Source organism: Pyxicephalus adspersus, chromosome 4 (assembly GCF_032062135.1).
Source record: "Pyxicephalus adspersus chromosome 4, UCB_Pads_2.0, whole genome shotgun sequence".
In the NCBI taxonomy this organism is placed as follows: domain Eukaryota; kingdom Metazoa; phylum Chordata; class Amphibia; order Anura; family Pyxicephalidae; genus Pyxicephalus; species Pyxicephalus adspersus.
The window spans coordinates 145441676-145467411 of record NC_092861.1 but is presented as its reverse complement, the minus strand read 5'-3'; the positions used below and the strand labels follow the sequence as shown (position 1 = coordinate 145467411).

At 40.7% G+C, this 25736-nt stretch overlaps 1 protein-coding gene across 2 annotated transcripts in view; it reads left to right on the top strand.

The window, feature by feature from the left end:
• RAB3GAP2 (RAB3 GTPase activating non-catalytic protein subunit 2) overlaps positions 1 to 25736 on the top strand; it is a 51707-nt gene that overhangs the window by 12679 nt on the left and 13292 nt on the right. For both annotated transcript variants that reach the window (XM_072409881.1, XM_072409880.1), the window contains exons 2-19: positions 4060 to 4124; positions 7293 to 7416; positions 10063 to 10144; positions 11083 to 11130; positions 11492 to 11567; positions 11992 to 12093; positions 12984 to 13083; positions 15935 to 16033; positions 17242 to 17390; positions 17469 to 17548; positions 18457 to 18686; positions 19404 to 19620; positions 20022 to 20165; positions 21445 to 21527; positions 22767 to 22831; positions 23123 to 23213; positions 24428 to 24555; positions 25438 to 25651. In XM_072409881.1, coding sequence (XP_072265982.1) covers positions 4060 to 4124; positions 7293 to 7416; positions 10063 to 10144; positions 11083 to 11130; positions 11492 to 11567; positions 11992 to 12093; positions 12984 to 13083; positions 15935 to 16033; positions 17242 to 17390; positions 17469 to 17548; positions 18457 to 18686; positions 19404 to 19620; positions 20022 to 20165; positions 21445 to 21527; positions 22767 to 22831; positions 23123 to 23213; positions 24428 to 24555; positions 25438 to 25651 — 2097 coding nt within the window. The remainder of the gene's footprint in view (positions 1 to 4059; positions 4125 to 7292; positions 7417 to 10062; positions 10145 to 11082; positions 11131 to 11491; positions 11568 to 11991; positions 12094 to 12983; positions 13084 to 15934; positions 16034 to 17241; positions 17391 to 17468; positions 17549 to 18456; positions 18687 to 19403; positions 19621 to 20021; positions 20166 to 21444; positions 21528 to 22766; positions 22832 to 23122; positions 23214 to 24427; positions 24556 to 25437; positions 25652 to 25736) is intronic.

The window sequence follows — 25736 nt, the reverse complement described above, 5'->3', positions numbered from 1 at the left end:
CCAATGACTGCATTGCATTTCCCAGGGTAGGTTTGGAGATGGTGATGGTAGACCGTTCCCTTAGTCTCCATCATATGGCTAAAAGCAAGGATGACAACACAGGAGCATTGTTGGGAGACTGGGACAGAGCGTTGTCACCTCATAGTAGGGAGTGCCTGACCAGGAACCTTCACGGCAGGATTGTCAAGTATTATTTTTATGAACCCTGTAGATTAAAAATAGAACACAGTTTCCTCTTTAAAAAATTAGCATTTGGCAGGGCTGTGTTGCAGAAAGGGACATGCATTGTTCTCCCCTTAAAAAAAATAATTTTCTCCTGCTTGATCACTACCTATCTTACCCAGCAATACCGTCATCCCTGGTTGAACTCCCGCCAATCTGTGCAAGAGTGAAGCCATTTTTGGCCAGCCATTCATGGTGGCGAAAGATTGGAATGCGTAAGAAAAGAAAGGAAAAGATGGCGGTGCACACAACAGAACGTGGATAGGTGAGTATCCCCAGGGGTTAGTTCCAATAATATGTAAATATTTGAAATGACATAAATATAAAATGTTAACGCTTACATGAGATTTTAGTGATTGGATTTCTTCTTATGGCCCACCCCATGGTATTTTGTTGTGGTGCAGTTAAAGCACTCGTGTTATATTGCGTGTAATTGTCTGTTGACTTAAGGCAGTCCATTCATTTGAATGGCATGGCAATGCACCACAATAGTCTGAAAATTGGACCTTCAGCATTGGCACAGTATTCTTCCCAGAATTTTATTTAAGTCGGAAAAAGCTGTAGGCGGTGACCTGGGTGGTGCACCCAGCTTAAAGGGGCTGGGGAGAAAGCTGTGGTGCAGGTCAACACGTGCTAGTCCATTACCACTTGCTGTCATGCATTGTGGTTGTGTTGTGGACCTGTTTACAAAATCAATGGCACCACAACACACCAACACATAGCATGTTGTGTTTACACAATGTGGTGGTGTGAATGAGCCATTAGGGTAACCATAGACACAAGGTAATATTAAGTCAGTCCTACCAGTTGCAGTGCTATTGAGATGCTTGTGACCTGTACAGACCAGGTTAAGCAGCGTTGGAAACCAAACTGAGTGATCACAGATTGTAGAAGACCCTGACCAAGGTGACCATTCTTATTTAGGATACCGCCGCAGGTTTAGATGTCTGTACATTTACCCCTTGCGCATGTGCATCACAAGGCAGAAATAATTTTAAGCTCGGCGGTAAGAAGCTGTAGGTGGGTGGCAGCCCCTGTATCGTGACCCAACTCTTTAGTAACCACCCAAAAACAGTTGGGGTGGTTACTGAAAAGTGCTGGGTGGTGCACCCTGCTACAAGGGGCTGAGGAGAACATTGCAAAGCATCCATAACTGTGCTCAATCCAGAAATTTCAGAAGCTGGGTAGGAAGAAATTTTAGATGGGTGGGAGCCCCTGAATTGTGACCCTACTCATCAGTAACCACCTAAAAACAGCCAGGTTGTTGCTGAAAAGTGCCGGGTGGTGCACCCAGCTAAAAGGGGCTGGGGAGAACACTGCATAAGTATCGAGCTCGTGTGACCTGCTCATGCACATCCCCCTGCACATGAGCAGTTTACCAAAGCAGCATTCTCTCCAGAATTTTTTTTTAAGCTGGGCGGGAAGAAGCAGTTGGTGGGTGTCAGCCTCAGTATTGTGACCACCCAAAACATCCGGCTAGTTATTGATTATTGCCAGGCTAAAGGGGCCTGGGGAGAACACTGAAAAGCATCATAAAACATTGCAATCAATGCTTACCCCAGATGAGCTGCAAGAAGCAGAAAGCACAAGGAACATGGATTTGGAGAGCAGAATGGTATATTCTAGAACTTCTACAATGTATTACAAGGGAGGGTTTTTACTACTTTTAGGTTTGCAGTCACTCTATGTGAAACGCGTTAGTTTTCTTTATTTAACATCATTAAAATAGCTTTGTGATATCAAAACAGTTCTGTCTGGAAGTCATACAAGGCCAGGCAACAATAAACATTATGCATTTTGCTGGGGAACATTCACAGGCCGTCAGTTAATTAAAATTCTGCAAGCCGGATCATGTTGTTACTGCCAACTCGTCCCGTTTATTAGCCTGGACCTCCCTTGTATGCACAATTATAACCTATGCTGTAAAACATACTGTGACCTGGTTCTTGGGCAATGACTTCATTGTGAAAGGAAACATGTTAGGCTGGTGATTAAAAAAATAAAAAAGGAAAATGGATCAGGAGCAGGTATTCATATAGGGATGTCTTTTGTTTTCTGTAGGTTAATATTACTGGCCTACCTGTTTTAATACAAAGGGGGCAAAGAATGAGCCCAGCAATATTTAAATGGAATCTATAGTCTATTTTTGTTACAAGTATTCTTCCTCATTTGGTCGTTGGCTGTGCATCTGATAGGAAGGACAATGCTCAACGAAGGGAGAGGCAGGCTGACAACGCTGCACCTGTTTTGGATGAAGAGACTTAGTGTTGTCAGCTTGCTTGTTGTTACTTTCAGGATTTCCAAGGAAATACCTTTGCAATTCAAGAAAGGATTTGCTCTTAACCAGCTGTCCCCGAACAGGTAACAATCCTGCCATCTACATTTGGATCCGTAGTTGTGATAGTTCTGCATATGTGACCAGTCATAGCACCAGGTATATGATATTGGGGACACAACTGGTTGGGTGATAGCTGGCATATGTACACTGGCAACTGTGACAGGTATGGACCTAGGCATGCCCTGAATGGCCTTAAACATTCATTTAACTATTTTGGTAAAGGTTAATCCTAGATTGTAAGCTCTTTGGGGCAGGGTTCTCTCCTCCTCCTGTGTCACTGTCTGTATCTGTCTGTCGTTTGCAACCCTTATTTAATGTACATGGCTGTGTAATATGTTGGCGCTATATAAATCCTGAATAATTATCAATGTAATATTAATAATTGGAGTTAGTTCCACAATAAGGTATGAAGCCAAACACATTGAAAATTAGATTCCGGGTGTACACAGTTGAGAAATAGTGGCCTAGGCTCTTCTGTTCCTACAACCTTATTCCTCTTACTCTGCATTGTGCTATCCAAGGCACTGCTACCTCTGCCTGCTGTACTGGCCTGGCAATGTTACCCCAGTTTCATATTGTTCCTCCAGCAGTGGTGGGGCATGGTGGTCATTCCTCCAAGTTATGCTCACATAATAGTATTCAGTCTTGGAGTATGGTGAGCCCAGGGTATGTGCTAAAACCCCCTTGCTGTGTTCTCCCCAGCCTCCTTTAACTGGGTACACCACCCTGCACTTTTCAGTAACCACCCAGCTATTTTTGGGTGGTTACTGAAGAGTTCGGTCACAATACAAGGGCTGCCACCCACTTACAGCTTCTTCCCGCGTGGCTTAAAATAGTCTCTGGGTTGAACACTGCTCTTGGCATCAGGAAATTATCGTCTAGACCAGGATTTATGGATCTTTTTAACATGGTGGAGCCCTTAAAATAAATTTTAGGTCTTTAGGGAACCTCTTCTGTAAATACTATATCCACAGCTCACAGTATATTAGTGTGGTGGTCAGTAGGAAGAAATCCTCTTACATTGCTGGCCAGTGGATAGAATGTAACACTACATTCTCCAAAAACCAGTGGTGTCACTTAAACTTACCTGAGAGGAACCCTGGTTGAGAAACACTGATCCAGATTCACAGAATGAATGTTGCTTTGCCTGCACCCTCGCAGCTGGACTCAGAAGCAGATCATGAATGGCACTGGAGCGTATAAGTGCCGTAATTTCCAGGGAAAGATCTGTGTAACAGATTCACAAAAACAATTTGCATAAAGTTATTCAAAACCCTTCTATGCCTTACAGATAAGGGCAGTGGGTAAAGGGAGGTTTAACATTTTATTTTTTTTTTTTAAGTTTGGATTCAATCATAAAACGATTTGCAAAAATTGCTCAGTAAAGAGAACTATGGGATAATATAATATAGCTGCATTTGTCCTGCTAACACCATTTGTTTCCCTATCTGCACATTATACTTTAATCATTTATATTTTTTTCCCTTTGTGTTTTACAGATAATTTGTCCAGCTGGGAAAATGAAGACTGGGGATCATGGGAGGAAGGTGAAAATAAACCTCCGGTAAGGACTGGACTGCTTTTATATAGCGGGCCTGATTAATTAAAGCTCCCCCAGACCTGTAAAGATTGACTATCATGGATGATCTAACAAACCTGGAATGGATTTCGTAAAAATCATTTGCTATTAGTTGGCAAATGTGTTAAATTCTGGACCAGATCCATTCCAGATTTGCTGGGTTATTGAGGTTCACCCATGATTAGCTTTCATAAATCAGGCCCAGTGTGTCAGGGTTTGCATCCATGGGCAAGAAGTCAGTATGGTGAAACTACAACGCCTGTTGGGAAAAACTTGATTCCTCCTAGTGAATTTTATATAAAATCCAGGACATGGGATGTCTATGTGAGGAGGACCTGTCACCAGAGCAACACACTAAGGACCTGATTTATTAAAGCTCTCCAAGGTTGGAGAGGATACACTGTCATCAGTAAAGCTGGTTTCTTAAAATGACTTTTTAAAAAGTCATTTGCTAATCGTTAGCAAAAGTTTTCAATTTTGGACCCGATTCATTCCAGGTTTGCTGGATCACCCAGCTTCACTGATGAAAGTGTATCTTTTCCAGCTTTGCAAAACATTAATAAATCAGGCCCTATGTGTTTGCCTCCTCAAATTCAGCACCTAATTAGGTGGAAGTTTTAGTAACCTAACAAGTCTGCATGTGTACATTCCTGACATGTCACAGCTTACAGCAATGGCATCATTATACAAAAACTCCTCCACCTTATTATTAAATTGCAGCCCTTCAGCTTCAGGCCAGTGACCTGGCTTTGGCTTCCATTGTGGCCCATTTCAAGCTTTTGGTTGATCGTCGTGTTTTACCGCAAACTAAACCATGCTCAGCAGTTTAGTCTGAACAAAAAATGGTCATGCATGGGAAATATAGTCCCCAACTCTGAATGGAAGGATTTGGGATCCATTGTGACGCATTGGCACACGGCTGTCATTGTCACCGATGGTGGTGTGGTTCCTGAATGGGAACATGTTACTTTGTGGTTGCTTTTGTGGTGGTTTAACTTTGTGGTTGACAACAGAGCAGTTGAAGAGGAGCAGCTAACAGGTCAACCGCAAGTCTGAAAGGAGTCTATGTTAGCAGTCTGCTGCAGGCAGGAGGAAGCACCAAAATTTACATGGTTGTGTTATCTCTGTGCCAGCAATTCAGATACTGACCATGGATGATTGCACCATCTTTTTCCAGGCATCATCCAAAGTCATTATCTACTGGAGTGACAGTGGCAGATAAAAGCGAAGTCACAGCAATGCCACAGTATTCTTCCCGACCCCCACAGAGTAGTGTATGGGTCAGGAAGAACACTGTGGGGTCTTTGTGAGGTGATACAAATCTTTATCATGATTTCTTACCATGCAGTGGTTTGAATCATGGGTCCATGTTAAGGAACTTTTAGACAATGCCATGCACCAGGGTATAACCTTATTAATGAACCCTGGTATTTGTGCAGCTTATAAAGTTGTTTCATTGTATTGCTTTCATGCTATAGGGTGTTTTTTTTAATTTAAGTGTTGTGTTTATAACATATGTGTAAAACATCTCCTAGATTGTAGGCTCTTCGAGGCAGGGTCCTCTCCTCCTCCTGTGTCCCCGTCTTTATCTATCTGTCATTTGCAACCCCTATTTAATGTACAGCGCTGCTTAATATGTTGGCGCTAAATAAATACTGTTTAATAATAAAATAATACACAGTATTTATATAGCACCAACATATTACGCAGCCATGTTCATTAAATAGGGGTTGCAAATGACAGACAGATACAGACAGTGACACAGGATGAGGAGAGGACCCTGCCCCGAAGAGCTTACAATCTACATACATTTTTGTACATGCATACAGTACATACATTTTTCATCCATGCATCCTATATATAAAAGAAATCCTTCTTCAGTGATGTAACCCCAGCTGTTATTTTAGGGGAGACTCTGGCTTCTCTTCCCATTAGCAGCCGATTAGACTGAAACCTTTTCTAGTCCAGGTTACAAAAATGCAAACATTTGCTCAGCTGCCACTTCCACGTTTCTTTATCCTTTTCCACAGAAAGTTAAAGAAACAGAGTTAAATGTATAAACATGACATCATCTCTGTGCCGGCCTTTGTTTAATGCGCTGTATTCCTCGCTGGCGCCGTGCCCGGCTTCTCCCTGTAGGACTTCTCATGTGACGGGCGCAGCACAGCTGGCAGTTAGAGACAGCTGCTGCCCACACAGGGCCCGATGAGAACATTTGACCTGGATTTCCTGCTGTCATATTTTCTGTATAATAAAACCTGCAATTATATTTTACACCAGTCATTGTGGCCCAGCGGGCACTGTACCAGCCTGATCAGGGCAGAATCCTAATTTGTGTGGGTTCTGTATGAGGTGTTTAGTGATTTTTTTTTTTGTATGAGTAAATTAATGTGTATGCCTGGGCAAAATGAAAAAGGAATTTGCAGCAAATCTAAGCAATGTATGTACAATGCCCGGTGTTTTTTCTCCTGCAGATGCAGAAAATAACTGTTGATCTGCCAGAATTTCAAGCTGAAAACGCACTGAAATGCCAGGCAGCCTTGTCCACCTTGACTGGGCTCTCTCCCTACTCCTAAACCTTCCACTATGTACAGTATTCCCCCCCAAAATTTTTTAGGCTGTAGGCAGGTGGCAGCCTCTGTGTTATGACCCAACTTTTTAGTTACCGACCAAAAACAGCCAGGGTGGTTACTGAAAAGTGCAGCCGGCTAAAAGGGGCTGGGAAGAACATTGTCAAGTAGATAGGTATGTAGATCAGGAGATAGGGAGGAGTTCTGTAGTGCAGCAGGAACTCTAAGGTTGAAAAAAACTCTTTGGAATTTCATTTCAGCACAGGTAGTCCCTGTATTAAGGACATCAGACATCCAGACGACTCCTAGATACCAACGGGGCTTCCCTGCTCGCTAGTGTGCATGGGTTTGCATGACTTGTAGAAGAAATTTTTTGCTAAACACAGCTAAGCAACATCTTTTAACTCTTAGGTTACATTGTACTCTCCCTACAGTGAAGTTTTATTTTTATTTTTTTTTTGAATGTGTGTAGGATGCCTAACTTTCTGTTTACGTACCCACAGATATAATATATATGAGTATAATTTAAATAATTATTTGCTGAAACTTTAGGAATTTTAACTTTTCTTCTTACTATGCACAGGAAGAAGAGGAAGTCCCCAGCAAAGCCCCCTCCAGCTTTTGGCTGCAGGACTGCGTTTTGTCCTTGTCGCCCACCAATGACCTCATGGTGATTGCCCACGAGCAGAAAGCAGTATTTTTAGCACGTAAGCAATTTATCTCATTTTATAAAGACTTCTTACAGCTTTGTGTTTGCAGTTCACATTTTACCCTTTACAACACTTCCAACATTATTCACTTTGAGATCATTACAAAGAACAAGAAGGCACTCCTTGCTCCTGGAGGAAAAGAAGTTTAAGCTCTGGATAAGGAAGGGATTCTTCACTGTAAGGTCTTTGAAAATGTGGAATCGGCTCCCTCGGGAAGTAGTTTCAGCAACTACTATAGATTGCTTTAAGAAAAAGCTGGATGATTTCTAGAAGCACAGAATATAACTGAAGCTTAAGGATTTAAAGTAAAAATACCAGTGATTGTTGATCCAGGGAACATCTGATTGCCTCATGGAATCAGGAAGGAATTTTTTTCCCCTGTTGGAGCAAATTGTACCAGGGTTTTTTGCCTTCCTCTGAACCAACTATGTCTTATAGGGTTTTATATCTGGGATATGTTTATTTCCCTAGTGGTTGAACTTGATGGACTATGTCTTTTTTAAACCTAACCTACTATGTAACATTTTATAACCATTCTTTTTTTTCTTATTTATAATATTTTGGGTTTCCCAATGGGGTCCATCACATTAATGTTTCTTTTTATCAATATATAGACTGATCTGTTCAGAGAGAAAACATAAATATTGTGAGATAAAATACCTTTCCATACATGCTAGGTCATCTTTCTGATTTTATATCTTGTCATTGTTGCTGAAACACTGCTGAAAAGAGAAAAAAGGAAGAAAAAAAGCACAAAAAATGTACATAATATACCAGGGTGAGATAATCCTCCTGCTGACAAAATCCTGATAAATGGTGATTACTCTTAGGAGGAGATGCTGCAGCACAGTGCTGGAAGTGACTTTTTACCAAGCTTTAGGCTACTCCCCAGGATTTGTTGGTTATATGACATCACCTTTACTGCAGACCAGGACAATAGGAAGATAAAAGTATCATCTTTTTCCCCCTACATGTTTCATTTTAACTTTGCAAGTAGGGACAGGTTTACAAGAGGCACCATAATGATCCAGCAATCTTTACTGTGCAGCCCTAACGTCAGATGATTCTCATCTGATAATCACCTCAGGGCTGATATCGGACGAGAATCTGGCGTGTGTACACTGCTTGTTTTCTATCCTGGCAGATCCATGGACGAGAAACGATCGTAATGAAAGTGAAGGGGACTGAGACCAGCAGGGTGTCACACCGTTGTTCTCCCCTCTCCAAAGAGCAGAAGGGGTCTGTATGTACAGTGCTCCTTTATGCATCGTGCAGTCTTTTGTCCAACGACAGTTATTGCACGTGTGTGCCTAGCCTAAGGCCGCGTACAATTTTAAATGTGCAATTTACATTGCTGGAAACAATCTTTCAAGACTGTTTCTTGCGACAGAAAGTGATAGATGAAAGGACGAGCTCTGTACAGCGCCTGTTCTGTTCTAAGGAGAGGGGAGGATGAGCAGGCCACTGTGCTCTCCTAACTTAACTTGTATGGTGGTCATTCCCATCGGTTGTTAATGGATCCATCCTGACAGATCTATGAAAGACTTTGGGCGATCACTATACACTTGGAAGATTCTCGCCCGAGCCGAGCATGACTGTTTGTCTTACGGATAATCATTTGACGTGTACATAGCCTCAAGCAATTATTGTCGTTGGAAACAATCTTTCATGATCTTTTCCAGCAACAAAAGACTGAAAGTTGAACGAATGAGCACTGTACATACATAGCTGTTCTGCTCTATAGAGAGGGGAGGGGGGAGAACCCTGCTGTGCTTTCTTTCCTTCAGTTCTGTTGCATTCGTTCATGAGTCCCTCAGGACAGATCCATGAATGAAAGTGGGTGACCTCTGTACACATGTCAGATTCTTGCAGATAAGCCTGACCATTTGCATCAAGTCAGAATCAAGCAGACATATATAGTGTGAGCCACACAGTCTTTCCTCTGATGAATTTCCACTCTGTTATCTACATTTGCAGTGCAGCACCATTAATTTCTGTGGGAAAGCCGCACCCATGGTGACCTCAGGTGGTCAGAGTACAGCGGTTTCATGTAGACGAAAGGAGCCATGTTGTGCTTACACATTATAGAAAGGGTTAGTAAAGCTGGTTTGCTGAATCGGGGCTCAAGACAAATATAAAACCAGGTTATTGTCCAGTTATTTGTTTGAAGTTTTAGTTTTGGATTTGATTGAGGAGTTGGAAATTGTCAGCCTCATAAGTTTAGGTGTCAGGACATATAGCTGTCAGGACTGTTCTGTATTTCAGATTTTCAGCAAGGATCAACGCACGCCGAAATGCCAAAAATAAGTGCACAGAAGAAACTGATCCAAGCCTATTATATAAACCCCAAACTGTCAGAAAAGTTAAATAAAGGAAGGAACACTTTAAGCATATGCCCGTTTATCTGTGTATGTGTATATGCTAATATAGTGATCCTCCAAGAGCTGCTTACTAGTTAGAATCTTGCAACTCAAAGGGTAAATTCTGAAACAGAAATCAAGTTCTTTGATGCTTATAATAATGCAAACTCTTTTTAATAACAGATCTCAGGTATTGTGGTGATATTATTGCACACCTAGTGTGACAGTTGTAATCAAGTGTTGGTCTGCCAGACTCTGATTTGTATCTTCTTTGAATCTCTAGCCAAGTGGAAAGCAGATGGGAAGGGAAAAGAGGAGATGCAGTATGAAGTGGTTTGGAGCGGCTCACTGAATGTCGAAGATAAGTATGTGGTTTGTGCTCATCTACGTGCCATACAAAATTGCAGTACTTTTCAGTACAGGGGTTGCAGAAAATGCCATCTACTGTTATTATTATTATTATTATTAATAATAATAATAAACAGAATTTATATAGCACCAACATATTACGCAGTGCTGTACATTATATAGAGGATGCAAATGATAGATACAATGGTGACACATGAGGAAGAGAGGCCCAAAAGAGCTTACAATCTAAGAGGATGGGAAGTAGCACACTTCTTTATTTAGGTCAGCCTCCTAGCCAGTTCATTCAGAGGAAACCCCATTAGTCTTTTCTATTCTAAGCTAAGCTGCTACTCAACCGGGCACCTTAATACTTTTTACAATAGCCTCTCATGGTATTTACAGCTTCAGTGTAGAAGTCTGATTGAATTGTCTGATGCTGCTTGCTCCTTTGCAGAACATTCCCATAGGCAGCGTACACACTTTTATTAATTGTCGTTGGAAAGGATCTTGCATGAGTCTTTCTAATGACAAAAGACTGAACGGGTGCTGTACATACAGCTCCGTTCTGTTCTGTGGAGAGGGGAGGGGGGAGAATGACGGAGCTGATATGGTCTCTCCTATTCTCTTGTATTACAATCATTCGTCATTTGTGGATCCGCCAGGACGGATCCATAAAAGACGTCAAACGAGCGCTGTACACACGCCAGATTATCAGACGAGAATCAACTGGCGTGCGTACGTTGCCATAGCATTGGGCCATACTATTGGCGTACCTATGATACTGTGTGCATTGTATTCTGCCTTAAAAAGATAACACCTTATCTCAGTGTACTTGTGCAGTATGTTATAAATTAATGACTTCTGGGATTATAAATGTCAGATGATTGTACTGTATTTGACGTTTTAGTTTTTACTTAATACCCTCCTTAATGTTAACTTAATGTTTGCCTTGCAGTGAATTCATCAGCAGTGCTCTATGCATTCCGCTTGCAAGCCAAAAAAGGTAACCTTTGTTTTATATCTTCTGCTTTATTATATATTAGAGCACAATATTTCTCTAAATAATTAGCTATATGTAGTTAAAATTTACAAATTGTCCTCCCGGAACAGCAAATTGTTACTACAAGATTGGAAGTACACTATTGTCTAAACTGACTTTATATATTGTAGTATTAACATTACCCTGAAATCAGTCATTTGTAGGCTGGCTCACTTACTGTTGACCATACAGTGTACCTGGCTTACGCATGGGCCTGCATGATCTAATGTATGGACTTTCTAAGTCAGTTGTAGGGTTCCTCCTCTCATATATCATGTGTTGTACCATTTTGCTATCACCAATGATTTATTTCTGCATTTTACAGGAGCTCTACAGGGAGGCCAGATTGGACTTGTATAGTTGTAGGCTTCACATCTGGCTATGTACGGTTCTATACTGAGGTTTGTATCACATTATTAGTATATGACTATTTGGATACAGCCATTATTAAGTAAAATTAAGTAATTTGTTTTGATTATTTTTCGTTGCCTCTGTCCCATTGACCACACTGGAAGGTTGGGAAAATCTTCCCATCTGGGACATAGGCATCCCTAAACTCCTAACAAATGTTTAACCCCTCCTGTTCTGTCCAGAATAAGGAAATTTCTTTCTCTTGGTTATAAATTCCTTTCCATGTAATTCAGCTTGACAAATGGCAAAGCCTCTAATACCCAGTTTTGTTTTTGGCATTTGCTAGGCGGGACCTAGGGCCCCAATTGTATATAATTTGTATGGCTTTAGCATCATTATACCATTACTGCTTTGGAAAAAACATACTATACAATATTACCTGTATTTAATTCCCCAATTTACTTTCATTTGTAGACTGGAGTGCTGCTTCTTGCCCAGCTCCTGAATGAAGATCCAATCCTACAGCTAAAATGCAGAACCTATGAGATACCCAGACACCTGGGGGTCACTGAGCAGGTACTTTGATGATGCATTGTGAATAAATTCCAAACCTTCTTGTGCATATTTACAACACAATGGCATTTTTTTAATAAAAAGTATCACTGGAATTGCATTAATTGCTTGATGTATTATTCCTACTTACAGTTTAGGATTAGTGTTCGCAGCTAAGTTTAGGTTTTAGGTTAAAGCGAACCTAAACTCAAAATGTTGACTTTACATAAAAGGGTAGACAACTCTCTTTTGTAAAGTAAAAAATTCAGTGTGAGAACAAGGTGACGTGGAAAGAAGAACCTGTAAGAAGAGAGAAGAAAATTGTCAGCACCTGGCGTTTCCTCTGCGCAGGGCCGAAGACCGATACTGGAACGACGAGGGACCCAAACCCCCTGTGGGATCTGTGGGAATAAAGGTAAGCGTGATTTTTTATTTTGAATTTACTTCAGCTTTCCCCTAGAGGTTCCCCCAGCAATGAGCAGTTTGTGCCTCTTAAGTCAGTTTAAGTGACTCCAATGATCTTTTTGGCTATCTGTAAGGGTGACATTCTTCGCAATGTCCAGCAATGTAAGAGGAATTCTTCCCACTGACCACCACACTAATATATTGTGAACTGTGGATATAGAAATTATAAAAGGGGTTCCCTAAAACATGAAAGCTATTTCAAGACTTCCCCCATGGTAAAAAGGTTGAGAAAGTTTAAGCTGACCATGTAGTTCCTCTTGCACAAGTATACATTAGAGGATGGGTTGAGGATGGCAGTGCTGGTTGGTTTAGGAGGGGGTGGTAGGTGAATATATATATAAAAAAAAAAAAAAAGTTCACAGTTGTCCTTTAAACAATGATTAAATAGTGTTATATTGCCATGTAAGTCTGTTTGCCTTTACCTTGATGCATTGCCTTTCCTTAACAAGCATGAAGAAATGACTATCTTATACCCGTCCGCTCTTGTAACCATCGATGGCTTCAGCCTTTTCCAGTCCCTCAGGGCTTGTCGCAATCAGGTAGCCAGAGGTAAGTTGCACTGGCATCCTCCACTACTTATCATTGTTTTATCACAAAGCATAAATGTTCTTTCTCTCGCAATCTCAAGTATGTACTTGTGTCTGTTCATTAGGCACAGATAATGTCCCCTTCATTTTGTAGGTATGTTGCCATGGAATCTTCAGGCAATGTGACAATGAATGTTATATGTTTAATTATCTCTCTGTACATCTCGCTCGGTATTCTGGGGAGTTTGCACATCAGTGTGACTTTCAGGGGTAATCAAAATTCAGATTACAAAATGACATTACAAAAAAAAAAAAAAAATAGGCAGACCACATGAAGTGTATTGGTTGGCTGACTATCATATCTGTATAGAACGATGTTCTGACCAACGTTCTGGGCCATATAGCCCTAAGCCAATTTAAACAATAAAGTGGAAAACACTGGCCAAATTTTCTTTTGTCAGATGATAATGAAATAATGTAAGTTAGTGTTCTGTATTTTGTACCAGTGGTTGATGAACCTATCTATTCTTAGCTTCTCTGTTTACTGATTTTAGTAGCTCAATCTGAAGAATCTTAACACACACAGCTCAGTGAGTCAGATTGACTCAACTCTGTCTACTGTATGCACACATAGAATTTGGAATAGGGCTATTGCAAGGCCAAGACCAAATCATTGGTCATGTAGGCTCTACCAATTGCAGGAGATTTGATATTCTATAGCTATTGATCAGCTTTCTATGGAACCATCTGCTCACATCACTCTCTAGCAGAGGCCACATGACCCGCACACATATTCTAGATCCAGCCAACCCCAGGATCTCCTGACCTGGCCTAAAATGAATAAAAAGTGTCTGAAAGTGTCCCTATGGAGATACCTTAGATCCCAGGCTCAGGCTAAAAATGTGGCCTAGAATGTCCAAGTTGAGATTAAAACCACACCCCCTCTTGTCAATAAGCACTAGGCATTGGGGCTCTGGCTTTTGACATTTGGATGACACTGACCGTGCTTAATCTCATTTTAGCAGATGTACAGACCACAAGTATAGCCTAGGTCTAAGGCTACGTACACATGCCAGATGATTGTCAACCGATTATCACTTCAGGGCTAGTTTCGGGTGAGAATCTGGCGTGTGTACAGCTGCCGTCCCGCGTTGTTCATGGATCCATCCTGGTGGATCCACGACTGCAATGCAAGTGAAGAGAGGAGGGTGCAGCAGGGTGCCGCTTGCTGATTCTCCTCGCTTCCCTCTCTATAGAGCAGAACGCCGCTTATTCATGCATCTTTCAGTCTTTTGTTGTTGGAAAGGATCGTCAAAGATCCTTTTCAATGACAAAAGTCTTATGTGTGTAAAAAGCCCAAGGTCCACTGCAAAAGAATTTGGAGACTAGAACAGATCCTTTTTGGCACCACAAGTTGCCTGCATGTCAGTAGTTAATCTTGATTCAGAACACCTTCAAAGAAAAGTCCTTATTAGTTTTAGGTACTGTTGTGTGTAGCATAGTGTATAAATAAGTTGTGTTTTTATAGCAGCTGGAAAGCTGTTCAGTGCAGTGATTCATAGAAAAAGTCATCTAATGATATAAAGGCTCTGTGCAGATGGAAAGTTAAACTAAACTTTCAGTGTCTTAGTTTTATTGTATGAATATGCCATGAGCTCATAAGAGTCTAAGTGTCTAAAACTGATCTCCGATCACAAAAACCATTATGAATTTACTTTTGTGTCTACCAAATGCTCTTGCATACTTGGACATTACCTTGTACACGCTCTTATCAGCTCTCGTCTGGACTACTGTAACATCCTCCTCTCTGGTATTCCACTAACCCGACTCTCTCCTCTACAATCTATTATAAACGCTGCAGCCAGATTCATCCATCCTTCCCACCGCTCCTCATCCGCTGCATCTCTTTGCAGATCTCTACATTGGCTTCCATTTCATCTTCGAATCAAATTCAAGCTCATGTGCTTTGCTTTCAAATCCCTCCACAGTTATTGTCCCACTTACATTTCTGACATGGTTAAAAAATACTCCCCCTGCCGCTCTCTCCGCTCCTCCAATGACCTACTAATGACTTCCTCACTCATAACCTCATCACACGCACGGATACAAGACTTCTCTAGAGCTGCCCCAACTCTCTGGAATGGTCTTCCTTGTCCTATTCGACTTGCTCCTACTTTCTGCTCATTTAAAAGAGCGCTCAAAACCCATTTTTTCAAACTTGCCTACCCATCTTCTTCTGTCTTTTGAAAACGTCACTATTTCCCACCACTACATATCCCCCTCCTATTGTAGGTAAATTCCCCCACCTACTAGACTGTAAGCTCTTTGGGGCAGGGTCCTCTCCTCCTGTATCACTCTCTGTATTAGTCTGTCATTTGCAGTCCCTATTTAATTTACAGCGCTGCGTAATATGTTGGCGTTATATAAATTCTGTTTATTAATGATATTAATAATAATAATAATAATAATACTGTAAAAGAAGCTATCATATATACTTACTGGGCTGTACATAATCTATAATCTATGCAGTGCTCCAGCCAAGAGCCCCACCCAATGAGGACTGCCTGCAAAAAACAGGGGCAGGTACAAGACTACTCACATTGCAAAATTAGTGACAACAGCTGTGACCAGTCTGTTGTTAAGACTAAACTCCATAGCAGAAGCAAGTTGCAGAAGTTGTTTCTTGTTGGATCAATTCATAGATCTGGTAGAAATACAAGAAGGACACCATGAATGAATGAATAATTATTATCATGACTCAGACAAGGAAGGAGCAAAATCTGTATTCTACGAACTGCAGTCCGTGTTTTCTATTTCAAATTGGACCTTAGGAGTTTTTGCCTGTTTAAATGTGTCCTGTTGTATCCTAACAGCTGCTGCCTCTGGCAATGAAAATGCTCAGCCCCCTCCGCTGGCTTATAAGAAGTGGGGTCTGCAGGATGTGGACAGCATTGTTGATCATGCCAGTGTGGGTGAGTTTTTTAATCTTTCCCCTTTGCATTATTGGGTTGAGTTGCAAGGTGTAGGAAGGAAGAGAAGAGGAATATTGTCAGCCAGGCCAGATTTGTAGGCCACATGTACAACCAAGGAACCAAAGGGCTTCCAAAAAGACATAGGAATGTAACACAGGTACTTGCATGCACCACACAGAACTATTTTTTAATTTTAGGTTAGGTTCATGTTAAAGTGAATTCAAATGAAGATTTGTTATCTTGCATAGAACATCTATACATGATATATGTGTCTAAGCAGTGCCAGGAAAAATGTTCAATTCCTTCTGAAAATTATCAGAGACCTCCTATTATGTGCTTCAGACTTATAGCTGTGTGGGATCATGTATCTGATTATGTATGCAATCATGCTTCTGATTGCAAGTCCCAAGAATTATGAAGTCAAATTTGATGATGCTCACAGTTCTCTCTGCTGGAGAAGAAGCTGTACCTGAGGATTTACTGACAAGCATCTCCCTGAATTCAAACTGTGGATCTGTTTGATTATTACCCTGTAAAGCTACGTACACACTTCCAATTATTATCGTCGGAAAACGAACGACGAACGTTCCTGCACGATATACACGAACGATCGTAAAGCACCGATCCTGCACATAGAGGTAACGACACGATCGTTCATAGATATTGTACACACAATAGATACGATCGTTTAAGCGATAGAGGAACTATGTGCACGACAGGAAAGTGAACGGACGTTCGTTCATCACGCATGCTCTGAACATGGACGATCAACGAACGACCGTACACACGAACGATGTTCAACGATCGTCGTCCAATCCGATCCGCCGGTCCGGTCGTTCGTTTCCAGCGACTTTCCTCGTTCGTCGGCGTCGTTGGTTACTTTTTTACGAACGATTTTTTGCCCAATCGATCGTTCGTCGTTCGATTGGAACGATAAAAATTGGAAGTGTGTACGCACCTTAACTCTGACATAAACAAACAAGAGGGCTTTGACTCTACTACAGTGGCCACCTCCACTGTCTGTTTATAGTTTGTAAAAGAAAATCAACTGTAGAGAAACCACAGGCAACTTGTCCTTTCCTTTCTGCTTCCCTTTTTAAACAGTTTCCACTTTACAGGTTCTTTTCTATGCTTGTTGTGATATAATATTCTTAAAAACATGGTAGAATTTACCTGTCTTGTGTCACAATATTGTTGTCGATTTTCAGGTGTCATGGCTCTTTCTCCATTTGACCAGATGAAGACTGCCTCAGTTTTGGGAGGCTTTAATGCCTCTATAAAGAGCAGCCCTCCTACCATGTCTCAGTATATTACTGTGGGCTCCAATCCATTCACAGGTTTCTTCTTTGCCCTGGAGGTATGTATATTGGGAGTATGGTCATGTCTGCTGTGTCATGCTAGCTTGCTGTGTTACTTACAATATTTATCTGTACAGGGCAGTACACAGCCATTGTTGTCTCATGTGGCTCTCGCCGTTGCCAGCAAACTCACCTCGGCCCTCTTCAGTGCTGCCAGGTACTGTGAACCATTCTTGACAAATTGTAATAAGGTTAGCCCTCACCTGTGTAATTCATCAGATGTTTGGCTGGGTTTTTTTTTCATCTGGCGCCAAACGTCCTCTGGTTGACTTCCATATACTAGATAGAGAGATGGGGTAGAGATGGAAATAATTGCATTCTGGCCACCATATTAGTAGATCTTTAAAGGGAGTTTGTGGCCAGGTCTTAAAAGAATTTACATGGCCATAAAAACAGTCTAAAAACAGAAATTTTACATAAGTCCTCACTGTAGTTGCAGGTTCTGTGTAGCAATTCCACACTGTATACTGTAGTCATTCATATCATTTTCTCAGCAGCTCAGCTCCCTGATTTCCCCCCACCCCCTTAAATCAGGATATTAATTCTACCTGCTTCCGCACCAAGCAGGGACTCGGCATCTTTGCTCACCTTGCCTTCTCCCTTCTGTGTAGTGGTTTGCTTAGTTCACCACAATTCACCATCTTACAGTGACTCTGCAGCTCAGCTCTCCCATAGTAGATATGAATCAGTAGCTCTGCTTTCTCTGCTCTTAACTCAGAGCAATGTTTAATGATCCAGATCCCTTTCTTCCAGCAGTGACTTAACAGCTCATTGCACCCTGTCCTTCTCTCCTCACAATGATTTAGGAGCTCAGCTCACACTGTTCCTTATTACCAGTAATAATTGGCAACTCGGCTCACCCTTCTCTCTCTCCCTGAAGTGACTCTGCACCCTTCCATCCTTCCAAAACCTCAACGCAGGTTTCCTGGAAGAGGGAGCAGAAGGAGCTGGAGGAACGCATTCCTGTGATTGGTTGCAGTATTTTCAGTCCCAAAATTGTCGCTGACAATCTGAAATCAAATGAATTTCCCAGTGTGATAATACCCTGCTTGTATTGTGTTTTAGTGGCTGGCTGGGCTGGAAGAGCAAACATGAGGAAGAGCCACAGCAAAAACAAAAGCCTAAAGTGGAACCTGCTACACCCCTGGCTGTAAGGTTCGGCCTCCCCGACTCCCGACGCCATGGAGAGAGCATCAGCCTTTCCCCATGTAATACACTAGCTGCGGTGACCGATGACTATGGAAGAGTCATTCTGTTGGATGTAGGAAGAGGAGTGGCCATTCGAATGTGGAAGGGTAATGATTTTTTCTATCACTGAATCGATGAGTTGAATTTGTTTTTAAATTTGTATGACTCTTCCCTCTCCAGGCCATGTATTTTAAAAAACACTCATCCTAAAGTCTGATTAATCTGTCTTTTAGGTTTAAATTGGATCATACAAAACTAATAAAGGGTTAGTCCAACCAAATTGGATATTTAAATAGCTAGTAGATGTTAAAGAAGTAACCCAGCTTATTTTTTCTTATCTCCTGGGAGATCTCATCACTGCATTCCCAGGTCTGAACCCAGTCTGTACTCTTTAGGGAGAGGATACACACACCACCCACAACCCATTAATAATTTTATTGATCACTCTCAACTTCCTTGGTCACAGCTTTGTATCAATATACCTAATTTGAGCTGTAGTCAGAACATAGAAGAAGCAGTGATAAAGGAGTTGGCCCCCTTCTTTATGTGACAGCACTTTTGCCTAGCAATTTGCTGTTAGACCAGAGCAGAGTGAGGAAGTCACATTCACACATTCACACATTCACACATACACACTGATTCACAGGGTGTTTGAACCAGCTGAAATAGAGGCAGCTCGCTCATTCTCCCCCCTCCCCTCTTTATAGAGCAGAACGGCGTTCATGCATCATTCAGTCTTTTGTTGTTGTAAAAGATCATGAAAGATCTTTGCCAACAACATAAAGTGTACCCTGCCTAATTTTCGGCTTTGTGATGTGTTCCAGGCTATCGAGATGCTCAGATTGGATGGATGCAGATAGTGGAGGATCTACATGAAAGGGAATCGGAAAGAAGCCATTATTCTCCATTTGGCAGTGTCCAGGGTCCCTGCCGGGTGGCCCAGTTCTTGGTTATCTACGCCCCCAGAAGGGGAATTCTGGAAGTGTGGAGCACGCAACAAGGACCTCGTGTTGGAGCATTCAACGTGGGCAAACACTGCAGGTGGGGATTGTCAAGATACTAAATAAAGCCATAGAGTCTGTGTTATGTTATCATCCTTGTTTATTTAAAGAGGACAATTACAAACTAGCATATTGTAAAAAAAAAAGGGTAAAATGTTCTTCTCACTTTACTTTAAATTCCAAGTCAAGTTATTTATGCATTATAATTATTATCATTTGTTCATTTTAGTTAATGGAAAAAAGTGAATGGAGGAGAGCTTGGTGACATGACTATTCAAATTTATGTGACTGATTCCTCCTGTTATGGTATTTAATAATTAAAAAACACAACAGACCAGATGGAGGTACCCTAGTTGAAAATGGCTGTATTGGATAAACCCTTAAGAGTTGTTAAACAATGCCTATATTTTCAGCTCATTGACTGTAATTTTTTTATTTTAGGTTGCTATATCCTGGGTATAAGATTATGGGTTTAAATAATGTCACAAGTCAGGGATGGCAGCCACAGACGTTTCAGATTTGTCTGATTGATCCGGTATCAGGAAACGTACGGACAGTGAACATCCCATTCCACCTGGCGCTGAGGTAAGAGATCTGAGTCGCACTCGGCCTGCTTAGAGTACAATGATGTGATATGTCATTGTGATTAATACCTTCTCCACAGACAAGCAGCACTTATTAGACTACAGGGGGAATTGTCTGTAGAATAATCTGTCCTGTTTTTCTATACCAACAAACCATATTTCTTCCTCTGTGCATGAGAGCAACAATAGCAGCAAAAAAAAAAATTTGTGATCTAAAAACATTCAGTTAGGTTATTGGCTTCTCCCCAAAATTGTCCTTAGACTGTGTAATGTCATATGACTATGGTAGGGACATTAGATTGTAAGCTCCTTTGAGAGACAGCTAGTGACATGACTAAAGACTTTGTACAGCGCTGAATATTATGTCAGCGCTAAATAAATACTGTGTAATAATAATAATATTAATACTGTATTAGCTAAGAGAATGTGTAGGTAGAAAAGACAGAATGTTGTAATAATGATGATACTTTTTAATGAAAGTTTTGTCGTTCAAGCTTTCTGAGAATTATTCTTCTTTAGGCATGATGTAATACAACATATTACCATTTCTTAAACTGGGTACACACGTGCAATAATTATCTATGGAAAGGACCTTTCCCGATCCTTTGCAGTGACTAAGGACTGCACGATACATAAACGAGTGCTGTACATACAGCAGAGATCTGCTCTATGGAGATGTGAGGGGCAGAAGGACGGAGTGGCACCCCGCTGTGCGCTCTACTCCTTCGCTTCCATTACGATCGTTTGTCATCCATTGTCTGTGGATCCGCCAGGACGGTTGTTTGGACGATGGGTGCTGTACACACGCCAGATTCCCGTCCGATATTGGCCGTGAGCCGATTGTCGGACGAGAAGCATTGCAAGTGTGTACGTAGCCTTACTCACATTCTTCCTGAAATTCAATGCGTGGTTGCTGTGGGTGACAAAAGCAATGAATACTTAGCTATGTCAATATTCACAGAATTCATCCATCATCTTTAGTATTCTGTTCCTCTTGTAGAGGCCCAAAGGGGCCCTGTGGGTAATATGCAAAACTTGCTGGGCACCAATGGATTTGCAGCATTTCAGCACTTCTGGGTTATAAACTGTTAATAATTTTCTCCTGGCCCCCTGATTTTTGTATTAGAGCCTTAATGCTATCACAGGGCCACTTTGTGAACAGTCTTAAAGCTAAACTCCAGACAGACATCTGAATGCCCCAGTGAAATACAAAAAAATTAGATGACCTATGAGACCATTGTGACCATTAGATGATTAATGTTTAACATTTCCATTTACAGTGACAAAAAGTGTGAACGGGCCAAAGACTTGCATCTGGTAAAGAAACTTAGAACATTACTAAAAGCCAAGTCTCCAAATCATGGTAAATATTTTCTTCTGTAGCTTTTTTGTAAGATATCGATGAGTTACATTTTAGACATAAATTAAACCCCCTGTTTATTAAGCTAAAGCTGATTTTTGCTTGGGCAATATGAAATGTTTCTTGTAGCACACTTTTGAGATGAATGACAGATGAATAGATACTTTGCAGAATGTACCACATCCCAAAAAATGTAGATTTTCTTTTTATCACAATATAATCACAGCACTTTTAAGGCACAATTTTAAAATATTCAAAAAATATAACGTTTATTACCATACATTTAAAAACAAGTAAAAACACTACACAAGTAATTTTAAAAACAAATTTTCATGTATAATATGCATATATTGCATGATTGGATGGATTCATCTCTCAACATGCTTTGTGGGTAATTCCTTCTTCTTCAGGAAAAATGTTGAGACTTCCAGGTGAAAATGGTGATGCACATGTATCCACATTGATTAGTATGAGACGTGTATTGTATTAAGAGTTGCTATATTCATAGTATTTGAAATTAAATATAATTTAAATTTAACATTTTTCCTGAAAAAGTGGGAATTACCCACGAAATACGTTGAGTCCATCCAACCATGCGAGACCATATTATACTTACAAATTTGTTTTTACAATTACTTGTGTAATGTTTTACCTGTTTTTTAATGTATGGTAATAAAAGTTATATTTTTTAAATATTTTTAGGTGTGCCTTAAAAGTTCTGTGATTATATTGTGATACAAAGAAAAACTAGATTACATTATTTAACTGGGAAGACTTTAGGTGTCAGGTAACCTCCCTCTAGAGGGTTGTCATCGCAGCACCCTTCACTCACAATTAAGCAAATGGCACAAAGGGAATAATCAGTACATCAGCTTCACTCTTTGCATCATAGAAGACAATACTTTGCTTGAAAAAGTCCAGTAATAGGAGAGGTTATAGGCATTTCTTCTAGACTTTTTAATGCTGCTTAGGCGTGGAGTACTGTGGGCCCAGCCTGCATGATGACATACGTACAGGGGGTATATCAGTGACAGGCTAGAACATAGGACAGGATGACGTTCTGTCTGAAAAATGGCTGCAACACTATGGAGGAAGAAACCAGGGACAACACTGGAACTGAGTGGTTAAATACAGCTTGGCACATTTTTTCTTTATTATGGGTGGTGGGGAGGGGGTGGAAGGGCGCAAAAATGGTAAAATAAACTGGTGGTCCACTTTAAGGTTTTTAATTTTTTTTTATAGAGCGACTTGAAGCAGACATAAAGGAAATTCTCTTAGACATTAAATATCCTGCAACTAAAAAACAGGTATAGTAACATAAAGATTTTCTAGTATTGTATTATGCTTTAGATCTCTAGGCAATTTGGGCTGAATAATGTTTGTGTTCTGTCATATATTGGATCCCTTGTATCATAACTATAAATAGTTAGCATTTATTTGTAAAGAAGCAATTGACATCTATCCCAGCCAATAATATGTGTCCTGCCGTTTATCTCTCTACAGGGTATATATGTTGTGCAGATGATTAGGTTAGTGCCAAAAATGGCAATGTGCAGCTTTTAATAAATGCCTTTTTTTTTCCTGTGCTGTATATTCAGGCTTTAGAAAATATCCTCGCCAGTGGCCGTATTCCCCTCTCATCACTCACCTGCATTACGCAGGCCCTAATGGATTCTCTACAGAGTCAAGGTAACGTCTAATACACACCTATCATCTCAATCTATTATTAGAAGGTCACGTTTACTCTCTGCAGAGTACTTCTTCACTATGTTTAGGAAGATTTATTATGACTTTAGACAGCGATATATTACTCTGTGCTCACTATGGTTTTTAGACATATTCAGGATATCACGGGTATTTGAATCTCAAAGGTAACTATTTTTGGTGCCAGGACAATATCTGCTTGCAGTTTGTCTGTACCAAATAACATACAATTGTTTTACTTACTATGGGTAAAAGTGCCTTATAAATGTTGTTTTATATTACCCAGGTACCCTGGAGCATGCCTTTGCTGCATTATTATATGTGGCACAAGCACATGGCAAAAGCAAATGTGCATATATGCAGGAGAGAGCAAACTGGGTATATACTTTGCCCATATGTCATCTAAAGCCCCATTGAACTGGGTTTAGGAACAGCTAGTAGGTATGAAGTGAGGACAAGAACCTTTCCGTACCTCCCATGTTTCTAATTGTTAGGCCTTTAATTTCAGATTAAGCTTGGGCGCCTCTTGTTAGTGTTAGCGCTCTGTAGTATGGGAGGTGGAGGAAGCGGGCAAAACTACAGGATAGCTTTGCCATATCAGAATTACCTGGCATTTGGACAATGCAGGCCACTGAATCCTAGATAAAATAAATACAGTGCCTGCACTTTAACAGCAAATATAAAATAAACATAAAGAGTATCTAAACCCAACCCAAAATGTAATATATTTTAGCCTACCAGTCCTAACCTGAAGCACCTGCATCTTTTTTTTTCCCATTTCCTCCCCATTATTTTAACCTGTTGATCCTGCTAGTATCACCCACACTTAGTGTCAGAACTCAGTGTTCTTTATTCATTAAGGAGCTGTGTTGTCACCAAAGGACCAGATAATATCTTGTCTTTTCCATTGCTCTAATACATAGGGGTTTGTAGTTGATAACACAGAGGGATCAGTTCAAAGCACTTGATGCTACAAGGACACAGGTTTTAATGGCAAGGGTTTTCTGTAGTTGCAGAAAATGTAGTTTGCCCGAAAAAGAAAAATTGTATTTACCACATCTAAGGACTGTAGCCTACAATATGTTGTATTTTTGTTCATGGGGGATTAAATTTGTTTTAAAAACGTATAGCCTTCCTTGTTCCTAGACATTTATATATCTTTAATAACTTTGTTTCTCTTTGTGTTTCCCTCTACCCAGAGCTGGAGTGTGTGGATGAGAGCCTATTGGTCTTATGTCAGCACAAATTAAAGCTTCTTCATCTCTATGAATCAGTCCAGAAAATCACTTCTGCTACCACTGAAACTTCCTCCTCTCCTTCTACTAAAGTAAGCATTGGTCCTGGATAACAGTCCTTTTACTCACCATAGCCAGGGATTTCTGATGATTCCCAAACCGCACGGCGGGGTAAAGAGAGGCTGCTCTGTTTTCCGTAGGTCAAAGCAGAACACAAGACAAACCTGTGTCCTCTTTACATATATAGGAGCTGGTTTACTTGCCAGAATATTTGTATTTCTGTCTTTTGAGCGTTTACACAACCAAATCACACAACACAGTCCTTATGGTAAGGCTGGGGACCTAATTTTGTTTTGCCGCAGTTCACTGACATTTTGTATTGTCCTTTCCCTACCCATGACTGCACCGTTAAAGCAACGAAACAGAAAAATGATCAGCCCAAGGCTACATACACACGCTCAATTAGTGTTGATGGAAACAATCTTTCACAATTGTTTCCAGCAACAAACAACTGAAAGATGAATGAATGAGCGTTGTACATACATTTCCATTCTGTTCTATAGAGAGGGGAGGGGGGAGAATGAACACATCTCAGATTCTCACCCGAGATGAGCCCGACAGTTCGTATCGAACGACAATCTTTACTTTTTACATTTTCTTTACATCATGTTTTGATAAGTGTTTTACTTGCAGAATTGTAGAGTCTCTAGGTGTGACATTTACAAAAAGCAGAACAGTCTACAACTCTGCTGAATGAATCCTGAGAAAAAAAACACAGTCCAAGACAGGCATGGGCAAACTGTGACCCCCGGGCCAATTATGGCTCTTTAGGCTTTTTTTTATCCGGCTCATTGAACTCTCTCTCCACTTCAGTGGACCCTTAATAAAAAAGTTTGCCCACCCCTGGTCTAAGACATGCAGGAACACATTTATTGGGTACATATATCCTAATATGTCATTTATTCGATTTGCAGGAATTGGCTCAGTTATTAAGGCTGGAGGAAGGGGAATTAATCCAGCTTCAGACCCTAATCAGGAACTACAGACAGGAACACACCAAGTCGGGCGTCCGCTTTGCAGAGGATGAAGAGGGTGCGCTTCCGGTTAAGACTTTCCTGGAGTACCTGGAGTGTGAACAAGACTCTATTACTGTGAAGAAAGCCAGCGATGATGAAAATATTGCTTTAGGTAAGCAGTTTTGATTCTGTTATGTTTGTAGCAATAAGTCAGCTTCATATTTAATTTTAGGAAATTAAATATGATGAAGTATCAT